This window comes from Beta vulgaris, chromosome 3, assembly GCF_026745355.1.
Source record: "Beta vulgaris subsp. vulgaris cultivar EL10 chromosome 3, EL10.2, whole genome shotgun sequence".
NCBI lineage: Eukaryota > Viridiplantae > Streptophyta > Magnoliopsida > Caryophyllales > Amaranthaceae > Beta > Beta vulgaris.
This window is the reverse complement of record NC_079204.1, coordinates 47,592,557-47,618,126: the sequence shown is the minus strand read 5'-3', so window position 1 is coordinate 47,618,126 and position 25,570 is coordinate 47,592,557. Positions and strand designations below refer to the sequence as shown.

General features: G+C 34.8%; 2 protein-coding genes across 3 annotated transcripts; both read right to left on the bottom strand.

Moving 5' to 3' along the window:
• Nucleotides 1–857: 857 nt before the first annotated feature.
• Nucleotides 858–13,169, bottom strand: LOC104889187 (metal tolerance protein C2). The gene is made up of 10 exons (XM_010674342.4): nt 12,545–13,169; nt 11,133–11,241; nt 9,871–9,910; nt 9,483–9,559; nt 8,362–8,450; nt 2,098–2,167; nt 1,742–1,780; nt 1,477–1,627; nt 1,280–1,369; nt 858–1,133 (listed from the first exon to the last, which is right to left on the bottom strand). Exons 1-10 carry the CDS (start codon nt 12,978–12,980, stop codon nt 1,032–1,034), a joined length of 1,203 nt encoding a protein of 400 aa, XP_010672644.2. The 5' UTR covers nt 12,981–13,169; the 3' UTR covers nt 858–1,031.
• A 2,591-nt stretch (nt 13,170–15,760) lies between these two features.
• On the bottom strand, nt 15,761–22,756 carry LOC104889186 (nudix hydrolase 23, chloroplastic). 2 transcript variants are annotated; one of them, XR_008968488.1, is made up of 9 exons: nt 22,447–22,756; nt 20,206–20,337; nt 18,232–18,308; nt 17,995–18,130; nt 17,772–17,912; nt 17,629–17,687; nt 17,473–17,504; nt 16,415–16,482; nt 15,761–16,304 (listed from the first exon to the last, which is right to left on the bottom strand). XR_008968488.1 is itself a non-coding variant. In XM_010674341.4 (8 exons), exons 1-7 carry the CDS (start codon nt 22,687–22,689, stop codon nt 16,422–16,424), a joined length of 849 nt encoding a protein of 282 aa, XP_010672643.2. In that variant the 5' UTR covers nt 22,690–22,755; the 3' UTR covers nt 15,761–16,304; nt 16,415–16,421. The 2 variants fall into 2 exon arrangements, 1 of the variants encoding a protein (XP_010672643.2); XM_010674341.4 differs by lacking the exon at nt 17,473–17,504 and having other exon boundaries at nt 22,447–22,755.
• Nucleotides 22,757–25,570: the final 2,814 nt, after the last annotated feature.

Here is a 25,570-nt window from a genome sequence, read left to right as displayed (position 1 = left end):
CTCTACTTTAATTAATGCTTAATCTAATCGTTGTTTTACCAAAAAGAAAAAACAAGTTTTAGACACTTGCAATAGTAGAACATTATGGAATAGGGTGGTAAGTCTATCAACTACCCAAGGCCATCTTTTAGCATATTAGCTCATTTCAGACTTGTTGATATTTTGTTTGGAGATGCTTCTACTTTGAAAGCCACAATAATATCGAAACCGAAATTCTTGGACACGATTCTTAACACACTTGTTTTCCAAATATAAGTCAAACTCAAAATGACACAAACATGGTCTCACCGTAAATCCAACCCAATCAATTTCTCACCTAATCATTAATTTATAGTTTTTGGTATACTCACCGTTTTTATTAATTTATCCGTTTATGAAAAATAACGTCATGAGACATAGAAAAAAAAGAAAAGATCAATTTATATTAAATGTGTGTCATGAAAAGTTCGTGAACCCATTTCAAAAATAGAAACAAAAGAAATGGATAAACCACTAAGAAATCCAAAAAAATAAATATGGGTAAACTAATAAAACCGAAGGTAGTACTTCATAAAAAATTCTGAATCAACATGAATACGATTTGTTTGCCCATATAGACAACTATATTCAACATGAAGAAATCATTTGAACAAGGACTAGGGTTGCTCAGAGCCTCAAACTGTTTGCCATCAATTTTCTGACTCTCTGAAAGAGCACACTATTATTTCCCAAGTTTTTTTTTGTCAAATTGTGCAGCTTATATGCATTCATATTAGCTAACATGATAGAAGTCCTGAACCACCCAATAAGATGCACTGACACTGTAAAACAATCAAGATAGTAATATATGCTGGTTTATAGCAAAAAAAAAAAAAGAAAAAAGAAAAAAAAGACATTTCAATTTTTTTTTTTTAAGGAATTTGCTCAGTCTACAAAGATTTTCTAAAAGAGAAAAAGCCTATAAAGTATGTTTTGAGACTATATTATCAGGCAAAACAATAAAGAGTAAAAAATATTTATAAAATCAAATCTACAACAGCAGTTCATGAAATTCAGACATAATCAGTCTGTAGTGTGAGGTCCTGGACCCCGAGATCATGGTATAAACCATGCACAAACTGTCGAATTGATCTATCATCAGCCCCCGCTTTTAACTGCTAAGACAACATATTCATGATTATTTATCAAGCACACACAGAGACTCCATGAAATAAATCAGATAACGAAAGATAGATACACCTTCAACACATGAAAAATAATGATATTTAGCCATTTATGGATATAAATTCTATAAAATTACCTGTAAAGAGAGTGAACCAACAAGATAACCAGGCACCAATTCCCAGAAACGCGATGCATAGATTTCTGTGACATCTTCAAGAGCAGCAATCTAACAAAATTCATACAATATTATTAGAAACAGACAACGGACTTAGCATCACCCAAGTATCTATACACTGTAAGAGTAGCAATTAGCAAAAGATTGCATTCAATCACCTGTCTTGAACATTTGCTCATAGCTGAGGATGGAATACTTGGTGGTGCCATTTGCAGCAAAACTCCACCTGTTGCCTTAAATAGTGGCATTACAAGCATAAAGACTGCAACTGAAACTAGTCCCATACACAATACTTCAGCATTCTGAATCCTGAATTGCAGATATAAGAAATAGCAAGAGAAGCAATGCATTAGAGGAAAAAAGGGGAGAGAGAAACAAAAGGGAGAGAGTCATCAAGGCACAATTGAGTAGAGAATCCTATACCCCAGAGCCAAAAGCCAAGACGCCAGAATCAAACCTGCACTGTGAGAGAGATGGTACAGTTTAGGATATTTCTCATATACAATGATATTCCTGGAGAATGAAAAGATAAAACTGCCAGAGACAATTTCCAAAAAAAAAAAAATGTAATTGATTCAACACCCACATTGACTACATAATGCACAAGTTCCGATGGTAAAAACGAGAACAGAAAAGGCCAAAAGGGAGAACTAACAGCCATCCACTAGCTTCATTGAAAAACGTACCAAGATACAGATACATATCTCCCATATAAGAACAAAGGGAGAGCATTGTACATTATAGAGAAGGGAAAAGAAAAGGGTAAGAGAGTCTTGAACCTGCGGATTGAATCAGCAATGACATGAAGGCACACTGAGTGGTAGTTCATATCTTCTGCATTTCTGTAGGCTTCAAGTAAAAAAGTTGCGTCAGAACTCTGAAGCTCAAGCCTTAAAAAGGAATATTTAAGATCCACTCAAAAAAAAAAGGAAAAATTAAGATATATATCTCCCATTTCTACCCAATAAGCAAGTTAAAAGGCAGAAGGAATAAAAAGAAAACTGAGACGAAATCTGATTTTAACGAATCGTACACATACATAACACCACAGAAATAGAAATGCTAAAAGTCAGTGTAAGTTCATCACCAAAATCTGTAAAATATCTGCATTAGACTTTTAATAGATTTTCCTTTTCAAAGGATTTACAGAAGTACGTTGGTGCAAGTCTCCTTTAACCACAGCCACAATACACCCCAACAGAAAGCAAGCTACAGCAGAAGTTGTTCAAAGCCCACCACAGAAAGGGGGGAAAACAAAGAACAAATACTCACAAGATACCACAGAACAAAAGAACATCGATAAACACAGAAGATCCACAATTATAGATATATCTGTATCTGCCAACAGAGCTTTACAATATCGCACACACTGTGAAGTCTCTCGTGATAATTCTAAAGTCTAAAAGGAACTTTTATTTCAAAATTTGACAACCTTTTAGCAGGCATATTACTTTGATAAGTGACTAGGCAGAAGTAGAAACCTGAATATCAAACAAAGAATTTCCTGTCAGAACTTCCTGGGACAAACTATCAATCGACATCTCCATCATGAGATACGAAGCCATACAATAGTGAATAGTGCATGACCCAACTAAGTTGACATAAATCATTGACATTGTATATGGGATGTCATGACGAAATATCATGATTAGCGTCCAATGACTTATCCAGTTGTCCTAAACTAGCAAGACTCTCTCCATCTTGTTAGTCCCATTTAGAATGTGCACTGTGTCGAATGAACAACCTTTGACTATTAATATTTTTCATAGTGTTGGTAAAAAGTATAGAAAGCTGATAATTATATATTATAAACAGAGTAGAATCTAGCAAGATCTCACATGACTATACATTTTCTTCTGTATAGACCTATGTTACTCAGACACGGATTGAGTGTCTACTCGGATACGGGTGTCCAAGTGTCCGACTCGGCTATTTTGTAGAAAAAAATCAAGTTTTTAGTTTAAAATGAAGTATCCAAGTAAAGTGTCGTGTCGGACCGGACACGACACCCCGTTTTTAAGGTAAATGAAGGTGTCGAAGTAACACTGGTATAGACTACTTAATAGAGTGCAAGTTAGAAATCTTTGACTTTCAAAAGGCAAATGGGACTAACAAGTAGAAAACAGAGGTAGTATGTAAAGGAATAACTTTCTGGAACCAGAGCTTCAGTCTCACCAATAACCACCAACTCTTCCAGCCCACCCAGCCGACAAAGTGCCGCTCATGTAGCTCCAATATTATGCTAAGAACTAGCTTAGCTAGGACATATTTTAGCAAGGAGATATGGAAATTAAGTAAAACGATAAACTTGGATTGATGAATCGTTGGAAAACAGCAATAATGAAGAATATTCAAGCTTTTGAGAGGCTTGTTCTCTCCTAATTAACTCATAAAAGTTAACCCAAACACTTCCACAATTTTCAACATGCCTTTCCCTTTCTCTAACTACCACTATGAATACTGATTTTCCCCTCACTAACTCCCCCCCCCCCCGGCTACCCACAACTAACTTATAGACATAATGTCTAAAGCACTCCCCCCCCCCCCAAATTACCTATTCAGTGCATCTTAGTCTCCAGTTGCCACAGTTTTCTTTTCAGAAACCAATTTCAAGCTCATTTCCAAACAGCCATCACTGTGCTTAGACCCTTTTCCCATGTATAGTAGCCTAACTAAATCCATCATCAACCATTTGATCTAAAAGAGTCCATGAAAGAGTATTGCCTAAACCTTCAAGTCTTTCCAATGGTCCAGACTCCCCATTCAATTAACGCGGAAAAAATTCTCTAAAGAAAAGCAAAGATCTTGGAATGGTTATACATATACTCTAAACTTAAACGAGAAACTTGCGGCGTGTTCAATATTATTCAAAGTTCAAGTTGACTTCAAGATCTTATAAGTCCTACGATTTAGATCGCAAAATAAATTTAAATAAAGGCATACTTAAACTAATAATGTTTATTTTTGAAACTCACGACAGAAACTGAAAACCATATTCTCTGCTTTCTGTAATTCTGTATTTTCCAAAACAGAAAGGACATTTTATATAGTACCCTCATACTATTTAAAATTTCATTTAGTCCACAAAAATTTGAAATCGACAAGGTAGCCCTAAAGTCCGAATAAAGTATAAGACAACACATTTACCATTTACTGGGATGCTTTTTTTCCTTTTTCTTCAACCTTCTACCATGGCAATCCTACCTTCTTCCCTTCTCCTATTGACAATTCTAATTGATACGTAAAAATGATTTTATATCTACAATACTAGCAAGACTAACTATACTATCAATGGACTAGTCTGTCTGTTAGTCTCGCTCTCTTCTTCATTTGCCTGCCACCAGTAAATGATTGCCATTCGCAACTACCACATATTACCAAACATTCATCAAAGAGAATTTTCACTATAGGACTTTCTCAAAAATTATATGCTCTCCTCCTATAACGACGATGCTAGTTTCATTAAAAAAAAAGTGGTTAATCAAGTACTATGTCAGGGCAATAGAGCTCTGTTGCAACTTGCAAGCTTATATAGGATTCTAATATCAGCGGTCAAATAGATCTCCAAGCATATTTTCCAATATCAATGGGATAGAAACCGATTCCAACAGAGAATAAGAGCAGGAACTTAACCCAATGCCATAAAATGATAGAACTGATTGACAAATGGTGATAGTGCAGAAAGATCCTACCAAGACCAAAGAATCTAATGATTTTCAGTAGTAGTACAGCACAGCACTACTTCTAGAGGTCCATCTGAATTCTGATGTAGCTACGCAACTACTACGATAATGCTTCATATCTATACCACATAATACAATTAGAGGTTACAGAGTACAGACTGCTGTAGAGTACAGAGATGAAGGTAGGGGAGGAAGAAGGGTTTCTGTCAGGGAAGAAAAACTCGACTGTTCCGTTCTAGAACGGGCGCTCTGTAACGGGTTTGAGAGTTGTCGTTCCGAGAAAACCCGTTCTAGAACGGTGCAAGGAAATTCACACCAAACTCGGCCGTTCTGCCGTTACGTAACGGATTCGCGGCGTTCGAGAACGTTTTCTTGGCCGCTTTGTGTAAAAACGCGAGGGAGAGAAGGAAATATGAGAACAAAAGCATAAATCTGACCTAAATTTCTCAAATTAAATCTTACCTGGCTTCTTTAAACTCTAATTCGACACAAACCCCTCAAGTAATTGCATTGAATTACTTCAGACTGCAGTCTAAAATGAAAACCCTAATTTTATAGAAAACCCTAATTGCCTGTGGGAGGTAAATGACACCCCCTACCTCGCCGGTCACACCAAGCAATGTCTTTGACATACCTGCGGCTGCCGGTGGACGGCGGTAGTAGTTGAAGCAGGTTAGTGATCTATTTCGCTCTTTGTCGATCTGATTCTTCCTCTTCTTTTCTCTCTCTTCTTATTTCTTCTCTTTTTCTTTTTATTCCTGTGACTGCAGACTCACGTGAGAATTGAGATAAAATATCTCTTTCTCTGTCTTCTTTTCTTCCCTTTTTTATTTTTTATTCTCTTTTCTTTTTATTCTCTTTTTCTTTTTATTCCCACCCTCAGTCACATATTTACTATTTTTTAATTGCACTATTCTTTTTGGTAGTGGTCGTCTTCCATTTTACTTATACACGAGCTCTTGTAAAGGATTGTATGCTCAAATATCATCAAAAGTACCCCCAAAGAGTGTATTTATAACTGTTTTGGACATGATATAGTATAAAAATAAAATATAAGAAAAACAAAGTTAAAACAAAGCTTGTGTGAATTTTTTTAAAAAATTCATGCCGCGACGGCCGCAAAACGTTCTATTCCCCCGCTACAGTCCGTTCCCTCGAAAACGCGACAGCGACCGCGTTTTTTTTCCCTGGTTTCTGTGGAAGGAGGGAGCGGTAAGACTGCCATAGAAACGGGAGGTAAAAAATAAGAGTAAAAGAAAAAGAAGGAAAGGCATCCCATTTAACTGAAATCTAAACTTAGTTACGTAGTAATGTCACACGAACTACTTTTCATACTTTAGGTGTACCAGATGCAGCTTAATTTTGATTCACCTAACATATAGATTTTTAATAAAATAAGGGTATTTTGTAGATATTCTCAAACAGAAATTCTGAAAACAAAAAATTAAATCAGAAATCCTCTTAATTACACATTTAAGAGCGAATGTACAACTAAACTCATCACAGAACCTCATCCGAAACAGGGGAAGAACAGGAGTTAACTACCTACAAAAAGATACTAAAGCTTCATTGTGAAGCAAGAATTTCCTTGGAATGTGATAGTTTTGCACCGTCTGATACTCAGAAATCAGAATGGCTACAGGAACTTAATTTACTGCTTTTAGTTTCATTAAACCTAGCGAACATAGCACAAGAGCTGAATAAATGACATTTTAGTTATGGAAGCTCCTGAACATGGTTTGTAGGGCAATGAGCATCGGATAACATAGAACACAATGCAAATCAAGCTCAGTGAAAAAAAAAGGAAAAATCTCTAAAATCTTATGCAAGACCGCAGCATTGTTGCTACAAAGAGAGGCTATACAATTTCTATAATAAAAAAACTAAAATCCTTCTTACTTGCGAAAGATCCGACCTAGGTGCCAAGGGCAGTTCTGGGTGAGACCAGGACTAGCAGGTAACGATTATAAGTCCTTAGTTAAGTGTATGTATTGTCATCCGTAGTGCAAGTGATGTATCACTACCAAATTGGAGTGATCACAAGAAGACAATGGAGGTTCTCAGAGATATAAAACGCGAAAGATCATATACTTTTCCTGACATAATTATTGCATTTGCAAATAAGATAGGAGCAAAGTAGTCATTCCGAATAAGCTAATAAAATCAGACGGCCTTCAGGATAGGTTAGCAATAGCTTTGGCATTTGGGATCGATTAGGCTTTTAGTGAATGCATTCTTTCGGGATCATTCGGGAATTCTAATAGATTCACAGCTGATTTAGCTGATGTTTTATACACCTTAATATGTATCTATTATCCATTTGTCCCTTTTGGATTATACTACATCAACATAAACTATCTGTGCTTGTTTCGTATTCTGAGAAGGAAACAGTCATCGTGTTACAAATCAGGAGTCAATTAGAAATGGCTCCTCTACTACAAACGGGGTAAGGTTACGCACTTACGCAAATATATGCCCTTGACATCAGCATCTTTTAGGAGCTTTCTGATATTATGTTATCCAGAAAATTTCTCTCTCTCCATCAAGCAGCACTGAAGCAGCAATCATCATTCACGGTATTTAACCCAAAAAACAGTAACAAATCATCATTCATGCTTCACAACTTACAACAGCTGTGGCATGGAGACTACTTTTCATTAGACCGGGTAGTTAAAAGTTAATTGGAAATGAAGTCAGCTGAGACAATGGCAGAGGAAGATTGACTATCTCATGTAATGAATGACAGATTGTCCCACGGAATATGGCAAGGCCATCCCTAAGTTCCATGTTGTTCATTATATCATAATAAACTTATCTTTGATAGTTAACATTTGGAACCGCAATGCCCTCACCCAGGATGCACTTGCTATCATAGGGGGAATAACACAGTAACAATCACTGTGCTAAAGCAGTATCTCATGGAACTACTACAACACGCTTACACCATCGAGGCATGAATTGACAAATTGAGAAAGATACACTTAAAGTGTAACTCAAGACTTTGGAAAATATACTAAAGACTAAAGCTTACTAGCTTAAAATATACTCTTAACTCTTAAGAACCTTGTCTTGTTTTTTTTGTATAGAATCAAGAGGTGCTAAACATTTATACCGACTAACATGTGTGAGCAAATTTATACTTTCAATGGTCTCCATAACATATTACAAAGCTAACTATGGTAAGAGAATATACTTTACAAAGTGGGCATCATGCAACAAAAGGTTCAAAATTCTTACAGATCTGCCTAGCCTTACCGGAATCCTGCATGGCCCTAAACTAAATCTAGCAATCAAACAAACTAATGCCTAACACGAAAAGAAAAGGAAGCGAAGACAACTGATAGAGGATGGTTAATTTACCAAGATTTCTTCGAGCGTAATTCCTAAAGAACCAAACACCAACAAGGTTCACCAACAAATTCGTCACGGCTGAAACAATGAGATAATGCCTACAAGTAAAAAAAATTAAGAAGAAGATAAATACAACATACATACAGTACAAGGCATATTAATTATGTAAAAAGAGCCTCTCAGGCTGAGTCTTTTCCTTTTTTGTTCATCTTTTCTATTCTTTTTTTTTTTTTGGGGGGGGGGGGGCATGGAAGGATAGTATTCACTCAAAGTTCTCACAACTCTGCTAATTGCAGGTGTCTAATAGAATTGTGAACCTGGAATAATCAAATTTCTGAAATCAAATCAAACATTCACTGGTCATCTAATTTCTTTTCATGACTCTTGTATTCAGATTATAAAACAAGTCGTGAAAGAAAATGATACAGATATACTAACTTCTCTATCAGCTCTCTAAATTTGAGGAATAGGGTCATAATGTATTAGTCAATAACCTAAAATGATACGAACCAAAATTTATATATATATTAGTAGGATTTCCAAAAAAGCTTCACTAAAAAATTCATATAGATTTAGCATTTTGATCTTCCCCCCGAGATAAAAGGAATGATCACTCGAGACAAAAACAATTATGGAAAGCTTTCTATCCTTGTTTCTTGTCTCCGTATTAAGCTCCCTAGCTTTCGATTATGATCATAAAGCAGGAAATATCTATCAATTATGGAACCTGACCCGAGTGTCGTTGCAGAATGCAGTTCGTTACTTAAAATTAACTGGAAATATTGGATGATATGAAACCAAATATGGTTTCGATCTTTGATGCAGGGAGCAACACCAACTAAAAGAGGTGTATAAACGGTTATTATGTTATTGGAAGCACAAACAATAAAGTCGGTGCTGCCCTCGACTTCCAACATTGAAGTTTGGGTTGCCGCATACACCCACTTTAGTTGGTGCTCCTGTGATCCATGCACCCAAGTTATAGTTGGTGTCATATAGGCTAATTATTCCCAAGTAATAAGTAATAACTACTGCTGATTGAAGGAAACAAATCCAGAACATAGTAGCCAGCTGATATCAGCAAACAAAATCTCCATAAACAAGACCACACAATAATTCTATGTACTTACTTATGCTCCGACTCGTCTTGTATGTATGCATGAAGCGCTTCCACAGCCAAAGAAAAAGACATAAATAGAAGGAACAGCTGTCTAAAAATGCAGAGTAAATCCGTATTAGACATAGCTTAAGAGAAGGTCACCACTTGCATAATCATGATAAAATGAATGAATGAAAGGCAGGAAGAAAGTACATTCTATTACAACCATTGTAGACTCCGATTTTGAAAAAACCCTTCTTTCAGGGAAATACAAATATACAGTAATCAAAATCAGGACATATCTAATCAGCCATACCAAATAACATTCAATTAACATTGAGAAAGAAAAAAGTGGAAAAAAATTAGATCATATGGATGGCATAGGTCCGCCATAATAATCTGGCATATGCATAACTTACAGCATTCGTGAAGGCAGACAAAACTTCAAGCCTCTTATACCTGAAAATTTTAGAGAACACTATCAACATAACTTGCATAGAAGACCAGGAAGATCAGCCAAAACTAGGTGTTGACTGTAAATGCAGAATCTTTTTAACCATTAGAGCACCTAGAGACACAAGCAAGTGCTAATTTAAAGTAATACCTAGCATAGACATTTTCTTCACAGCAGGTAAATAGCACTATAGCCTTCTTCTCTTCAACTTAGAAAAATATATTCAGCCAAATTCAGTTTTAATAAAAAAAATCTGTAAAATCAGTTCTGATCATTAATGATCAATTCTGACCCGTTAAAATCAGTGCAAAATAAGTTTTAATAAGCTCAATTACACCAAACAAAAAGCAATGATGCAGTAAATACAGACTTCCCACATCCAGGACCAGGGGGAAGGCAAGAAAGAAAATGAACTTTGAAATAATAACGTTAAGACAACAAACTATTTTTCAAAAAATAAAGATATCAAGAGCTTAATTCTTTTTTTTTGTTTCAATCATACCACTTCCAGAATTTGAAATAGTAAACTGGAGGCCTATATTAAGTTTTTATACAAGGATATAGCACCATATGTTACATAAACTTCCCTACAAACTAAAACAAAAATATCTATCAACATGTCAAAAATGTTAAATAAAGACACGAATTCTTGAGGTGAAACAACTCAAACAAGTATTCTGTTAAATCCATCTTATGCGGAGTACTTTCAGAAACAGAGATATCTGCCACATGCTTATTTCCACAATAAATTTTCCACGTCATGCTTCTAGAGCTCTGTTGTTTAACTGATCCTACTCCATTCAATAGAAAAATGAAGAAACAGGAACCTTTGAAAAAGGAATTACTTTTGCCATTTTCTTCGTACTCTTTCCATTTTTAGTAACATAGAAGACTTAAGAGGTCCGTTTGTCACATGGAAGAATGTCACAGTATGTACTTGTGTTTGTACATCATTAACAATTCTATTTACAAAAAAATTCCATCAAAATTCCAGTTAATCCATATTGACCAGGCCAACTGTTTCTCCAATGGCAATAGGTTTCATCAATACATAAGAACGAACCAACAACCCCGCAGAGTAAGAAATAAATTCCGCAACAATAAAGGAAAACATGATTACAAGACACATATACTTGATTATAGCAGGATGACACTGCCAAATGCCAACAATTTCAAACTGAAAGACATAGCAATTCATCTGCACAGGAAGTCAGAAATGCATCTCACCCATAAGTGTAGACTCGATCTGCCTTTCTCCGAGAAGTAGCCATCGCAAATAATGAAAATGTCAAAAGGCCACATCCAAACGTCAAATGAAATGCATCAGATACCAAACCTGGGAGGGCAACAAAAACACACAATTAAGACATGATATATGGCAACAAAGGGTAAATTCAATAAATGATATAACATTATAAACCTCACAACATGAATCCGAGGTGAATGACTGAAGACAATTCTGACTCTATCCCAAACATGTACTATAGGATAGGAAATGGAGTAACTAAATCTTTCCTGAAATTTTATGTAGAAATTGCCATATTTTAGAAAGTTCCTCCATTTCAAAAACACTTTTGACTTCACGCTTGCCAAAACACAACATTGACCATGTACATCTTTATTATTTAATAGTAGAAATTAAAGAAAATTTGTCCATATAAAAAATAATCACACAACATTTTACATCATAATAAAAAATAATTCACATTTGAAATATATTAGTAAGGAAATGTGACCAAAATGAGAATATAAATAATGCACAGGTCAAAGTGGATACCGTGGCCTGCGGGTTCTTTTAATCACATACAAGAACATAATTTTTATAAAGAAAATTTTATAAAGAAAAAGCAAATTATAATACATTTTTCTGCCACAAGACAGCCAAAGTAGTTTGAAGTTTGAACTAGAACCAACATCTCTCCATGATACAAGGACCCAAAAGGAGCTTCTAATTTCCAATTCATGTTGTTCCAACCAGAAATGTTCTACCTACAACAGTAACAATGTACTATTTGAGACTTTCTATACTACTCTTCTTGCCATAAGCAAAATAATAATACTTTTTTCTCTTTCTTTTAGCACAAGGACCATACCGAGCCACTCCACACTCACTCGAGGCAAAAGTCACAAACCAACATTATGTCCCCGTTTTTTTGCACTGAGTGAATCTAGATTGAACTGAACTCAACTGAACGGAGAGAAACTGAAATGCAGAGAGCAACTGAACGGAACTGCTAATTTAGGAAATTTCAAATGATTATCTACAGTATCACTCTCTCAAAATAGAGAAAGAATCAAACATCCAGGGCAAAATCCTAACAGGGTTTAAAACAATCATTTAAACTCACTAAAGTTCCTGTCAAAAAAAAACTCACTAAAGTTAAACTTGATACCAAAACTAGTTCCATCATCGAACAGGAGATTCTGAAGCTTGTTAACTAGACTATACATTAGAAAAACATAAATACTTGTAATATAACAACATTCAGCTTATACAAAACAACTAAACTCAGTAATATATCTTGATGATCACATAAGCTAACAAGTACAATAATGCATAGTACAATAATGTAAACTTCTAAATACAAGCTCCAAGAAAAACAAGACTATCAACACTAAACAAAACTCGAAACGCTTACCGACACGACCAGAAAGAAGGCCAATGAAGAGCTCGGCAGTCGAATACGCCACATTTAGCGAAATCAACAGAAACAACCTCTTCATAGGCCGATTTCCACTCCTCAAAGCTCGAAAAACCGATGAAATCAACTCAATCGACGACAAATTCTCCTCTGATTTAGCCGAATCTTTCCACAAGTGATAATCATCCTCATTTCTTGCAGGTGGAATATCAATGCTCGAAACACTCCGCGAAAATCCCGGCATCATTGAGTTATTGTTCGAGATCATCGTCATCGGAGTTCGCGGTGAAAATTGTTGTTGAAATGAAGATTGACGAGAATAGGCATACCTCCGATCTGATGAATTTAGGGTTTGGTGTGAAGTACTATGATTGAATGATGTGTTCTTCGTGAATTGGGAATTCGGATCTTCAGGAATCATAGATTTGTTCATAATTAGGATAGTGAAAAACCCTAAATTTTGGAAGAGTTAATTTAGAAGTGAATGCAGTAAAGTAAGAAGGTGTTCAAAGATCTTGATGTGCTGAACATTTAGCAGGTCCCATCTTGTTGGATGAAAATTCTTATGCACTCCAAGTCTCCAACCACGAAAGAGTCAACGATGAAAGAATGGAGACTTTTCTTGGACCGGTCAAATAGGTGGGTCGGGTGAGTTGGGTTAAATAGTTTGGGTTTTGGTTATACTTGGGTACAGTTGTTTTTGGATTAGATTGATAAACACTTATTTTAGACCCATCACTTTTACTAAGTTCAAATTTATTCAAGTAATCTACAAATTTATTCAAATAATCTAGTTATGTCAATTAACAAAAGTAAAATTGGCTTGCAACAAGATTTCAACCCGTGGCATCTTGTTATTATACATAATACAATTACCATCTCAACCAACTTTTAATCATAATGCGAATAGAAAATATACATATCAAGTTCGGAAAGCAATATTATCTGCGGCAACGTCCGGACCCAAATACTAGTTCATTTTCAAATCAGGTTAGGGTTGATGATATTGACCCGAAAATTTAAACAGATCAGGTTCAGGTTGGGGGTTTTCAACCCGATTTAACTTGACCCGAACACGAACCCGACCCAACCCGACCTGATTGACAGGCCTAATACTATTAGTTGAAGCATGGAGTTTAAGTATACAAATGATATTTAGCCATTCAGGTATAATAAATACTTCATCCGTTTCTAAATAAGTGCAACATTTCTTTTTTGCACGTTTGCCAATGCATTATTTTAACCATTAATATCTTCAATTATCAATAAGTAAAAATTATAAAAAGTTGATATTAAAAAAATTCACATTCAGATGAATCTAACAAGATCCCACATGACTATGTTTTTCCTAAAATGTAAATCACCAAAGCTAATTAAAGTTTAAACTGTGAATAGTAAACACTATGCAAATGTTGCACTTATTTAGAAACGGAGGAAGTACAAGTCTATTTTTAAACCAACCACGGTAGTAGTTGAAGATAATTTGTTAAAATTTTCTAGTCATCCCATTTTGTTTATAAGAGATTATTTTTCGGTTAGTCGGTTCAAAATCAGTTCGATTCGATTTTGACCCAAAAGTTTCTTGGTTGTTTGGGTTTTCGTATGGAAATTTGTTCAGTTAGCCTTATTACTCGAGCAAACTTTGGAAGAAAATTGGTTTTGCAAGATGCAAACATTGAGCAAATTGTTACCGTCTAGTGCATGCTTGCGAGTTGCGACCCTTTCGTAGGAGGTGTATTGTGTTCTTTGTCTCTTTGTTGAACTAGGCAAACTGTACATTAAACCATCAATGGGTAGTTAGAACTTCGAGAATTTTAAGTAGGCTAGGCAAGAAAAAAGAGTTTCATGAAGTTCGTAGCCAAGAAGCCCTGGATGTTGCTACTTGCAACCATAGGTAGACGATAAAAAATGCTTTATTTGGGTTTCGTTGCTTAGAGCAATGTGGCCAAGGGTCTTGCGTGCAAGTTGAGAGCAAGCGTGTAACAGGTTAGCGAGACTCAATTAAGCTGATAGAGTCCCTATAATAGCTTGTATAGTTCAATCTACAACATTTGTTATATTAAGTCCCTAACATAAATTTTTCAAAAAAAAAATATATATCTTTAGGATTTTTTGATTTTTACTGTTTTACACTTTACCACCTTTTTTTTTCAATTTTACCCTCTTGAACTTTCCAACTCACTAAAAACTCAACTTAACTCGTGCTCCACCCAAGATTCCGGTGAGGGAGGTCCCACATTTTGGATTAAAAAAATCTCCCCCTGTTTTACTCTATCTCTTCCCGATTTCTTTCTCTTTCTTCCTTCACCATTCCATTTCCTTCAACAATTCACATTCTTATCTTTAATTTCCTATCATCAACCTCTCTGTAAAAATCATCAACTCCTCTTTGATATTTATAGAGATTCTTTTACCCTTTCTCTCCTCTACTTCACCCAAAAATCCAGAATACCAGGCTACTCTCTTCTCCTTTATTTTAACTTTTGCAGCAAGAGCAATTCCATAGTTGCACTTTTGGTGGTTTCGGGAAGAAGACTGAAACATTATAAGCTTATAATAATGAAGATGAATGAAAAGCAAACCAAATATTATGCTAAAGAACACCATAGATGCCCCAATATAGGCCCAATTTACCAAAAATTTCAATGAACAAGAAATGCCCAAAATTGAGGAACCCTAGCCTATTAAACTGAGCGGAAAAAATAACTTTAACAGTAGCGGAATCTCCAATTGAATTTATCAAAAATGGTAAGCCTTATCTTGATTTAAGTTTTCATCAAAGAAATTTGGATTTTTAGAAGGATTGAAAGACAAAATTGGAATTTTAATGAATAGGAAATGAAAAATCGACGGTAAAACTAAACATAAAACGGTTATTTGGGACCCCCTTGCCGGATTCTTCGTCCTAGCTGAGTCAAGGCGGTGATTTTTAACGAGTTGGAAACCTTAAGGTGGTAAAATCAAAAAAAAAAAAAAAATCCAAAAGGTGGTAAAGTGTAAATTAGACTATTTCCATGGTGTATTTTTTACTTCTTAACAATTATTTTATTTAAAAGTTATTAATTAAAATAAAGATATATTTTATTTTTAGTATATTTCCTCCATTTTGAAATGAATGAAACTCTTCTCTCATTTATATGACCTTTTTTAGAGATATGTTTCACTTATTTCAGAATAAAGGAAATATTAAAATTTAAATCCATGTACAGTATGGGTACCAATCTACTTAGATAACATATTCATATCACCAAAATCTCCTCGACATTGATGACAAATATATATTACATGTACAACAGTACAAGATTGTGGTATCATTTCTATAGATGAATTCATATTGAGAATGAGTTGGTGTTCCCCAACGAACACCCATCTAAATTCTATTCATCTACCAGAATCACAAACAGTAGAAAGAACTTCGAGAAATCCCTTGATGAGAGAATTTAAAGATTCACACCAAATCGATCAATCAATCAGAACGTCAGAGTTGCTGCCCGGTAATCTCTCCAAAAGAAATGGCAATCTGCAGCAAACATCAGCCTCTGTTGCTATGAAATCATCATGATTGTGTCTGGAACAAGTTGACATATGTTCTTTCTAGCTCATATTTCCAACTGCAGACTGCCCTATGAAGAAAAAGGGATCACAAGACAAAGAGGACACGAGGGCTCCGTGTGAGAAAAAATATTTGTCCAGTTAAATGCATCATTGAGCTGTTTCCAGCTTCACTTAGCCAAGGTATCAAAACCCTGCTGTCACACTGTCACGAATGAAGCAGTCAGTATTAGAAAGTACGTAACATATGCAGATTCTGATCAGATATTCGGACTCTGCTGCCATTCATATTAATAAACCCAGTGAATCGTTTACCTTAATATCATGACTGTAGATGATAGTCAAGAGAGAAGGCATGTATATCAGAAGGGCTGGTTCCAGGTCTGCCACCATGATATATGTCAGAAGATTTTATACTTTTATATAAACACATTTCTGAAGGCTATGAACTAACAAACAGCAACATAAATCTACATTTCTTCTTTTCCTACTAATAAGTTATAAGTTGCAGCCAAGAATTGCCAGGTAGTAAAATGAGATTACGAGGTTTACAACTAGAATTAATTTGTGATGTGTATGTTTACAGCCTTATCTGAAATAATATAAATATGACTTTGGTAATTTTGCTCCAGCTCAGGAAATGGACAAGAACACATGATGGGATCTTCTGGGAAGCATTTAACAGCTTTAATTTATCATAGAAGAATTTCAGACTTCTAACCAGGGGATTTCCAAGAAAGCTAAAAGTGGAGAGAAAAGACATCATACAGAGCATATAACTCCAGAGTTAAAGCTCTGCGCAACCTTATCACCGAGGGGTCAACTTTCACCTCTCATCCCTAACACACACAAAGAAAAGTAATGCTGGGGCCTGTGGCGGTAACAAAAATGAGGAACAATATACAATGATAACAAATATTCCCTCTTAGGGAACTGAGACCTATAAATGATTCCCTCAAGGTAACTCACTCTCCTTCCAGTCATTCATATCTGAACCCTAGAAATAGGCTACTCAGTGCTAAATTCTGATGAGTAAAACTTCACAAAAGAATGAACAACCAAAAGTCAAACCCATCAGGCATTCAGAACAAAAGAAACCCTTAGGTTGTCGACACAGGTGATTTGCAACTTAGGCTGTTGCCTTGTGTGAATGTGTAGTTTGGTTTTTGCATGAACTTTGGTCCGTGTCTAATATTCTCTTTATTTCATTTCTCCAAGTGTTTTTTTTTTGTCTGTATCTGGTCTCCTTTTCATTCACTACACAGTGCTTAACATGCAATCACTCAATGTTTTCATGGCTTAGACAAGTAAGCCATTTCTAACCCCGCTCCTATTACTGGGTAAAAGAAAACCAAAAAAACTCACAAACATACATTATTCACCAGTATGTAAGTGTCCAGCATTCCTGTATCATTCATCAAATTGAGTTTATATACATTTAACATTCACATAAATGCATAAATCACAAACATAGTACTTCAACTAGTTTTTATTGTTTCTTAAAAGCATGCACCTCACTATGAGATTACCTTTTGTTGATAGTACCATAGTGGAACTTGGGTTTACCATCTTTCATATCTTCTATGTACTGAAACCAGAGGCATAAGTCAACAAAGTATATACATCTTAATCACCAAAGTATAATTGGAATAATGATCCAGTTTTTCTATACCAGTTTTAGAGTAACAAGCATTGATGAAAAAGCCAGAGAATCAAAAGGTATTTCATCAAGTTCAAAAAGTCGGCACTCAATCGATTCGGGACCAGGTGAGAAGTGTGGCTTCTTCAGCTTGGCCAAAAATATAATGTAGGTCTGTTGCAGGAGAAAATTGTTACAAGACCAGCACAATCAATAACAGTAATATATACAGGGAAGGCAAACAATTCTTCCTTACTTGACCAATAAGGGGAATGTCTAATTGAGCAAATGGTGACAGAACCTCAACTTCAGCACCCGCTTCTTCTTGGGTTTCCCTTATAGCACCTTCTGCAGCAGACTCACCCATTTCCATGAAACCAGCAGGAAGAGTCCTATGAAGATGATATCCAATGGTTAAAAAAATGATAATATGTGAGGAAAGCAAGTACATCTGGAATCAGGAATGTTTGTTCTTCCACACCCAAACACTCACCACCGACCATGAGAAGGTTGAATGTTCCGCTTGCAAAGTAAGATCTTGTTCTCATGCTCAATGAGGCAACCCACAACCTGTTACAAGTTGATGATATTAACCATATGATCACATATAATGAATGAAGCACGCAAGACAGTAGATGATATCATTCCAAATGCAAACACCACACCAAATATCAAAGTTTAGCTATACACACCGTTCTACGGTTCTACCACGCCCAGTTTTTTATCAGACTTATACTCTTATCCTCACATGCACTGCAGGATAACCAGTATCCAGAGGCATGACTGCATGAGTTTGACATCATTTACCGACAATTTTGACAGGAGTTTAAACATCCAAGATGCAAGGAAATAACAGAGGAATCAAGAATGATGAATCAAACAATTTTACATATCTTCACAGCCACTGATATTAATGTACATCATCTTGAATTTTTTTTGCATGATTTTGTCCTGTCCTCTTTATAGTCTCGCATTTCAATTATTCCAGTATAATTGTATAACCCAAAGTTTCACAGGTGATAACACGATGTATCAGTTGATATGTATCAGTTTTTCAACATGTCAAACCAATAATCCTAAATCATAAATGACAGTTACACATCCAAATACAGAGCCAACATGGCTGATGCAAGCCAATATTGCCAATATGAGTATATGACCCATATAAAAATCATGCCACATAAACCATGATTCCTTACACGACACCAGGATAATATATGCTGCTGCAATAGGCTATCAGTAGCAGGATCATGATTAGAACTGATTCAAGACCCTGGGATCTTTCAAAAGCGAACCAAGCTAAGCAAGTAGCATTTAAATTCTTATTAGATGATTACTTTTATTTCACAAGAAAAAGTGAACAAAGAAAAAGGTAAAGTCTACTCTTCCTGCCACTCTTTTAGAGAAACCTTATCCTTCTTCTCTCTCAGCTCTGTATAACCCATCTACCCTACAGCAACACACCCTGACCCACAAATTCTTCAACCTCTCATCTCATCTGTCTCCTTCAACAAATTTTGAATGTGTTTGAACTGCTACACTAAGCTAAATTCTTCTTCCTGAACATCTTTAAGATCATGAGTTGTTATCTATTGACAAAGTGGGAGATAGGCGGATTGAGGAATTCATAAATCCATAGAGTTTTTTAAAGGACCCAAGAACTAAGATGTTAATGTTTCTAATTTGCATAAATTACACATAGAAGCAATGATTCATGTATTAGCCGACACACCAAGGGTACAAATTACATCATGCTTCTCTTGCAACCTATATTAGGCTGATATATTGGCAGAGGAAGCAAAGCCAAAAATCCTTAATATTACATAGTTTTTGGATCTATATATTGATCAGATCAGCCATCCCATTATGTTTGTGTTAATGCTTAAGGATCATTTGGAATTTAAGCTGAACCTACTAAACATTCTTGTGTTCCTTCTTTTCTTTTCCCCTTTTGTGTCTCTAGGTTTGAGCTCACCAGTATGCAAGCTGTTTGGGCAACCTGAATATTCATTTCTAGAAGTTTCTCTCATGCCGAGTCGTTGTTAGTCCAGGAGGTTTGTGAAGGGGTTTGGGTTTCCTTTTAGTTAAAATATGGAATCTTGACTTTAATTCTTGCTGCATTGGTCATATTGGCTTCGAGTTTCTATAGCTTGTTAAGATGGCCATGAAGAAAGGATTAACCATGCCTGCTTATTATCACATAGAGAAATGAGAGAGAAGATGCAAGAGAAGGGCATGGGATCTGTCAAATGGAAAAGGAGTGCATTTTATCCAGATTCATTCAGGAATAACTGAAACTTGGTAATTTTTTAGGAAAAAAGGTCACATTTTGAATGACATGTGTAAAACTTTCCAACAAATTAACTAGAAAACGGAATTGCTCATGTCTTAGCGTTTAATATCATAAAAATAGTTATCTTGCTACATTGTTATATAAATAATTAGAGTTGGATCAGTAGGACAAGACCATTTTAGGATTCTGATAGGCAATTTTTCCACATGAGGTGCAAACTGATCTCATCTTCTCGTCCCCATCAGGTACCTCATGCTTGGTTGGGCCACCACACCACTGACAGAAATTGACTTTACGAAAACTTCCCTGCATATACAGACATGTACAGCAACCGGGTAAGAGTATGAACAAAGGGCTTCTTTGCTCAATCCATAGTTTCCCACACAATCATCAATAACGAAGCAGAGCATCAAGAATAGTTAAAGAAAAACATAAAAGCTCATAGAACAAGCACAAGATCTGCAAGAGGTCCTCGCTAACATCTGTGTGTTCTAACTTCTAAGGATAGAATCTAACTGAAGACTATGTACATAAATTTCAAAACTCATTGAAATCATTGCTAAGGCAAACAGTCTAGCCATCTAAGCTACTTCTGTGCATGGAATTAGAACTCTACCGTTCCGTTACGGAACGAATTTTGGATTTGCCATTACTCGAAATCCCGTTATGGAATGCCAATAATAAAAATCACATACTTCTGGATGTTGCCCGTTCCGTAATGCGAACTCGCCACGTCAGAATGTTTTTATCCCCGTTATATCCGTTCTTTCCAAACATTGGCCAAACACATTTTATGAATTAATTATATAGCTGATGAAACATGATATTTTGACAGATTTGATTAACTTATGTTACAATAATGCTTCATAAACTAAAACAACGCAAATAAGGTTAGAACATATTAACGTGAACTTTTTTCAAAAAATTCACGCCGCGTTAGCTGCGATTTATTTCATTCATGTGTTACAAGCCGTTACCGCGATCGCGACCGCATCCGTGATTTTTTTCTTGCTTCTGTGTAAAACTAATTAGGAGATTCAACCACACAAGCACAACAAATAAATAGCAAAGTCACAGGAAGGGGGGGGGGGATCTCAGATAAGTCCATCAACCTGGACAACCATTAAACTGACAATTGCAATAATTTGAAATGTATTTTTCTAAAATAAAACTTAACTATCTTTGTAGCAAACTAAAAAGAACAACCAGAATTATTAAACCAAATTCATCAAGATAAATTTAAACCAGTATTAAATCAACAATGATTCCCTATACAAACAACAAAATTCATCAATTCTGATTACAAACAAACAATAATTCACTATAAACATTTATCAGCTTAATTTACAATTGGTCCTAAAATTTTGGACGTCCCTATCCAAACAACAAAATTCATCAGTTCTGATTGCAAACAAACAATAATTCACTATAAACACTTATCAACATTTATCAGCTTCATATATACAATTGGTCCTAAAATTTTGGACAGCATAAGAAGGAAAGTTAATAAAAATAACAGATCCAAAGATTATTTATGAGATTCCTTGCTACTGTGCTAGGCGATTGAACAATAAATTTAAAGGCTATTAGATTACTCGTAGCAGTAATAGAAGAACTATCTAAACAAGCCTATCTATCATTCAAGATATGCTTCATCCTATGGTAAACTAGTAACACAGACACAGGCTAAAAATTATTAGTAATAAAAAGACAGTAGATTATCGCTTAACTGGTAATGAGGAAGACTACCACAAGCCGCACCATCAATTTATACTGGTAACTAAGATCACAGCAATAACAGACAGATATTCATGCAGGCAAGAAGATTATGAAGAGAACGAATAAGAAAAAAATTCAGAGCAATAATTTCGCGGACTCCATGTCTCGAAAATCAGCCCTCTTCAACCTTTTCATCAGCATCTCTGGAACTTCCCATTCATAGGTGTATCCATATTTAGCGAAATCGCCAAACATTATCATAAGAAAAATCCCACAACTGATCATCACAGCCAAATTAGATACTTGATTCTTATCTCGTCACACTCAATAAACACACACATTTTCCTCCATTCTCAAATAATTGCAAATTAAAACACACACTACCCAACATGCCACATTGACACTACTTGCATAAATTTCCAATAACAATATGATGTTAGGTTTCCCTATAATGTTCTTGCTAAAATGGAGGCCTTTTTCAATCAAAATCAAGCTATATATCTCATTTTTCATAGTTGATAACTTAAATGTAGTTATAATCTTAGTTAATTTCTACTTTCTACTCCATAATCAAGCACAAAATCCAACAGATCAAATAATTGAAATCAAACCCAATTCCCATTTCGCTATAATATCAACGAAAACATTCAACCCAGTTCCTCAAACAATCCAAATGACAAAATTCGAGAATTTTACCGAAGAAATTGCAGAATCTGAAGAAGAGGAAGCACTTAAATTTGAGTCGCTCCTAGTAGTGGACATAATTCGGAACGGTCTAAAACGGTGAGTTTTGGAAGTAGATAGATTAGATTTTGGGAAATTAGTTGTGGTTGATAATGAGATGATGAAAAATCTGCGATGTTGGAATTTAATTTGATTTGCGAGGAAGACAGAAGATGAGGAGGAGGAAGCTATCATCATTTGCACAAGCTTTAACATCTCTATTTTGCTGTTTTCTTGGTTTATATTCACATTTTTTTTGGGATAGCAGATATGATTATATATACGAGTCAAAAAACTTGTTGAGAACTTAATAACTGTTGTGACTTGTGAGAAGTCAACTAATAGTATTATGACTTAGGTACCAAAGATAGTGGTGTCAAAACAGGTTCATAAACAGGTTCTGGGTATATCCACGGCGAATCAGGTCAGACCCGAACAGGTCAGGATTCTGATTGTAAGTGCCCCGGGTCATGACTGGTCAGGTTTTGTTCAACTGGGTCGAACACATTTGAATCATTAGATTCCCGGGTGTCGGGCAGGTCTGAACGTTCCGTTTACAAGTCGATCCATTCCCGGGTATAATCGCCCTTTAACATTTTTTTAGCCGGGTTTGCGAATGTCGTATTTAGGTTCCATGTGCGGTTGAGTTAAGTGAAATGTGCTCGGGTTGAAATAGTAATGATCTTACTCATCTTAGTTCGATCATTGTGAAACATCGGGTCCGTTCGCTATTGAACGCCAATTCAACTTCGGGTAACTCTTGGTCGGGTCATCTTGATTTTGTTATGTATTTTGTAAACGAATCATATTAATAAAAGTTTATATATATATATATATATATATATATATATATATATATATATATATATATAATATATAATATATATATATATATATATATAATTATATATAATATATATATATATATATATATATTATATACATATGTGTGTGTGCGATAAATATAAGGATGACAACGAAAAATCAATAAAAACACTATATTGATTACCGTGATGTTTAATGTATTCTTTTAGTCAACTCTTATTTCTAATAATCAACTGCGTAAAACGACTCTAATGAGTAAAGGAGTAGAACGACTCTTCATATGTTTTAATATTATATATTATAACCAACGACAATAATAACGAGTATACGATCAATTTCAAATTTTATATAAATGATTTATTATTATAAGCATTGTGATTGATATATAAGTTTGTAAATAGCTATGATGGTAATGAGAACAATACTACAAATAAACATCAAATGAAAATGATAATAGTTAATCATAAGAACATGTAACAAGTAACAACCATAAGTTAAGTAAAATAGTTAATCATAACTTATTAAAATAAGTTAACTGTTAGCAATAACAACCATAAGTTAAGTAAAAATATAAATATAACTATTTAACAACCATATAGCTTAATACTAGTATAAGATTAACAATAATAACACTCCCTTGTCTTTATAAGCTATAATATTATTTAAGTCAATTGTTTTTATGTTATACTATAGTTTAATACTAGTGTAGTATTTGTGGTCTTCTCTTAAATTTGTATATATATATGTAAATGAATCGTATTAATAAAAGTATTAAGATCAACATATATATACATATGTGTGTGTGCGAATAATATGTGGGTAATAACGAAAAACCAATAAAAACACTATATTGATTATCGTGATGTTAGTGTATTCTCTTAGTCAACTCTTATTTCGACTAATCAACTGCGTAAAACCACCCTAATGAGTAAAGAAGTAGAGCGACTCTTCATATGTTTTAATGTTATATATCATAATTCATAACCAACGACAAAAATAACGGGTAGAAGATCAATTCCAAACTTCATATAAAGGATTTATTATTATAGTAATACAACTACGAAGAGGAATAATAACAATAACAATAACAATAACCCGTAACCGTGATGCTTAGTGTATTCTCTTAGTCAACTCTTATTTCGAATTATCAACTACGTAAAACCAATCTAATGAGTAAAAGATTAGAACGACTATTCGTATGTTTTAATATTATATATTTTAACCAACGACAATAATAACAAGTAGACGATCAATTCCAAACTTTATATAAATGATTTATTATTATAAGCATTATGATTGATATATAATTTTATAAATAGTTATGATGGTAATGAGAATAATAATACAAATAAACATACAGCGATAATGATAATAGGTAAAGATACAAATAATAACAGTAATAGTAGCAATAGTAATACAAATAAGAACATGAATACTAACAATAACAATAACAATATAAATACTAATATGTTGAATCATATTAATATAAGATTGATATCAAAATAATTGTAAAACCAATGTAATACTCTATTGATTATAAATTATAATGAAATATTAATAATTAACTAATTGTTAAATATTGTAAGTTACCAAACCAAGACAACAACTATTAAGATTAGAAGAATATAAGATTATCAATCCATGTGCTAGGTCATCAATCCATGTGATAGGTTCTTCTATTTTTCTATTGGCTAAAGAATGATATCATGGATTATAAATTAGAACCATTGATATGAGAATGATTAAAATCTAACCATCAATTGTGTATTGAAGCATAAAAGAGGATAAAAAAGATGAGATATAATCTCATCCCTTAATAATTTCAATCCAACGGATGAGATTGAATTTAGAAACCCTAATATTAGTAGGTATAAAAGAAGTGTATTTGTTCCCCCACAAATTTCATCTGCCTCCATCATCCCTTGAGTCTCATCTGCTCCTTCTACCACCGCCACCGATTCCCCTGGTTCTCTCTTTTCTTCTTCACAAAAGTTTCTTCCTTCCTTCAACAATTTCATCAAAGAAATCATCAAGTTGGCTAATAATATTCTCAGCCCCAGATCTTAACACCCCAAAACAACCTTTTAAATTGTCCACTCTTTCTCCTATCCCCACTTCAGATTCCCACTCCACTCTTTCACCTCCTCTCCTCTCCAACTCTGCCCTAAGCTCTTCCATGGGCGCTTTCGATCTTCGAAACTCGTATAATAGAACTCCGGGCCTCCCACCATTGATTTGATTAATCTGAGCTGCCATCCTTTGTTGCAGTCTT